This window comes from Cibotium barometz, chromosome 2 (genome assembly GCF_041138505.1).
Source record: "Cibotium barometz isolate CiBa-2024 chromosome 2, ASM4113850v1, whole genome shotgun sequence".
NCBI classification, from domain to species: domain Eukaryota; kingdom Viridiplantae; phylum Streptophyta; class Polypodiopsida; order Cyatheales; family Cibotiaceae; genus Cibotium; species Cibotium barometz.
The window spans coordinates 29458121-29460739 of record NC_141047.1 but is presented as its reverse complement, the minus strand read 5'-3'; the positions used below and the strand labels follow the sequence as shown (position 1 = coordinate 29460739).

General features: G+C 47.7%; 1 protein-coding gene across 1 annotated transcript; it reads left to right on the top strand.

The window, feature by feature from the left end:
* The first annotated feature begins 543 nt into the window (after positions 1-543).
* LOC147640906 (cysteine protease XCP1-like) lies at positions 544-2240 on the top strand. The gene is made up of 3 exons (XM_086809196.1): positions 544-1329; positions 1412-1543; positions 1646-2240. The coding sequence occupies exons 1-3, from the start codon at positions 577-579 to the stop codon at positions 1904-1906; spliced, it is 1146 nt and encodes a 381-aa protein (XP_086665322.1). The 5' UTR covers positions 544-576; the 3' UTR covers positions 1907-2240.
* Positions 2241-2619: the final 379 nt, after the last annotated feature.

The following is a 2619-nucleotide window of genomic DNA, read 5'->3' as shown; positions in this document are numbered from 1 at the left end:
CAAGTCATGCAATAGAGAGCATCGAGCCCCTTCTTATAATACTCAATTAAGACATAGAATGAAAGACGTAACCTCCCCCAGAACCAATGCACAAGAGAGGGTGCGTCTAATAGAGGATAAGATCATCTCCTCCTGAGGAGCACAGACAGACGCAGGGTAAACCATCGAACAACATGGTACCAACCGCATGCGCAAAGAAGAAGAATTAGAAGCCCTGGTGCGCCCACCTGTATTTGTGGAAGTCGCACGCAGGAAGACGTGCAACCATGGGGAACCAGGCACCATGGGGGCTCGCTCCACGAGCCTCGAAACCAGCTGGGGCGCATTGTTACTCTCAAATTTTTTATTCAAGCTTATAATCTAAACGACCGTTCTTGCTTGAAAGACAGATATGAGAGCTGGTAGGTGTATGGATTAGAATTGCGAGCAAAGCTAAGGGGTCGACCCTACAACATTGCTTTGAAGTTATTACGAAACTCAAACAAGTTAGGTCAGGTTTTGATGTATACAAAAGGAACGGAAAGGCCTAGCTTGGTACAGGTTGCAATTGATTGGCTCTACCGATCCCACATCAACATGGCCTCTTCTCTTACAGCCAGCCGCATGTTTTTTGCTCTCCTGGTCGTCGCCTATTCCTGTTGCAAGGCAAACCACGGTCTCTCTCTGCAGTATTCCCAATCTCCTCCGGAAGATGACACCTTTCCACCTCCCGACGAGGTTTCTTCACTCTTCCTGTCCTGGCTCGAGAAGCACCCTCGCCCTTACAGTAACGACAGCAGTACGCGCTCCTACGAGAAACTCCGTCGCTTTGCGATCTTTGCCGACAACTTCAGGCACGTCTTCGAGCACAACAAACGGACTGGAGAGCACGGCTACTGGCTGGACATGAACAACTTCGCCGATCTGACACACGACGAATTCAAATCGGCTTACCTGTGGAGCCCAGCTTCCCGCAGTACTAGAAGAGCCTCACGCCATCGCCATGGTGGTGATCATTGCACAGATCATAGTGATGAGGCGGTACTGCCGGCGGCAGTGGACTGGCGGCAGCGTGGGGCCGTTACGCCTGTGAAGAATCAGGGGCAATGCGGCAGTTGCTGGGCCTTCTCCACGGTGGTGGCGGTGGAGGGCATCAACCAGATAGTGACGGGAAACCTCGTCTCGCTGTCGGAGCAGCAGCTCATCGATTGCGACACCGATGACAACAGTGGATGCAACGGCGGCTCCATGCCTGCCGCCTTCGACTTCCTTGTCAACAACGGCGGCCTCGACACCGAAGAGCACTACCCATACAAGGCCAGGCAGGGAGTTTGCGCCTCTTCCATTCAGGTAAATCCGACAGAACTCTACTTATCCATACTAGACACCGGCTCCTAGCTCGCTAACGGTTGCTTGATGAAATTCTCTGCAGCATATGGTGACCATAGACAGCTACACCGAGGTAGCGATAAACAACGAGCAAGAACTTCTGCAAGCTGTGGCGAAGCAGCCTGTGAGCGTCGGCATAGACGCAAGCCACAGGGACTTCCAATTCTACGCTGGGGTAAACTAATCCACGTATAATCCTAAATTATTTGGTATTGCTTTCGATTGGCTAGCTGGTTTATTTGCTGTGGAGTAAAAAGTAACTAGCTAATTGGTGCAGGGTGTGTACGACGGCCAGTGCGGCATCGATCTGGATCACGGTGTGGCCATTGTGGGCTACGGGACGTCCCACGCAGGCTCCGCACCGCAGGACTATTGGATCGTGAAGAACTCGTGGGGCCCGGAGTGGGGCGACGAGGGCTTCATCTTGATGAAGCGCGGGACGCTCCAGCCCGAGGGCAAATGCGGCATCAACACCATGGCCTCCTTTCCCACCAAGCTCGCTCAGGCCCATCAGCCTAACCTCATCGTTTCGTCATAACAAATATGTCGCACCTTCAGTAATAAGCAAAGCTTCTCGCACTTTAATATAATATATATGACAAAGATATAGCCATTTACTTTCATATGTCATGTCATGACAAAAATGAGTGAAGATTAAAAAGCATTAATTAGTTGGTGCGAAAACATTAGAAAGAAAAGGCATTTTAACCTTTGCCTAAATTTAGCAGCAATCAAAATCAAAATTTAACATTTGCTTTCTAGCACCCCCCCTTCCTTCGTGGAGCCATCATTTTTTTTTTTGCATCTTAGGGTACATTATCGTAAAGTTTATAATTCCAAATTTATCTCAGGATACATCGTAAGGTTTATAATTCCAAATTCAATACCACATTTGAATCTGAGTTACGCGTCATTCATCAAGTCATAAGATTTTCGTGCTCGTTTATGTGAGTGAAGAAAAAAAAACCATACATAAAGTATGGTAGGGAGCTGGCACAGTCCTTGAAATTTTATAAACATAGGAGAATGTGCTCATTGATTGTGGATGTAAATCTTTAAATTCATGTTCATCCGAGCATTTCAAATATTCTCTACACGAAGTATGCTACCCAAGCACTCACACAATACACGGTAAAAGAATAATAAAAAAACAATCTTGTTTTGCAAGCTTCAGAGCATGGAGTGCAACCTGGTTTTGATAATTATGATGATGATTATGTGTGTGTGTGTGTGTGTGTGTGTGTGAGAGAG

Coding starts and splice junctions, on each gene's coding strand:
- LOC147640906 (XM_086809196.1), top strand. CDS start 577: ATGGCCTCTTCTCTTACAGCCAGCCGCATGTTTTTTGCTCTCCTGGTC. Junction 1,330..1,411: donor TTTGCGCCTCTTCCATTCAG/GTAAATCCGACA, acceptor AATTCTCTGCAG/CATATGGTGACCATAGACAG. Junction 1,544..1,645: donor ACTTCCAATTCTACGCTGGG/GTAAACTAATCC, acceptor TAATTGGTGCAG/GGTGTGTACGACGGCCAGTG.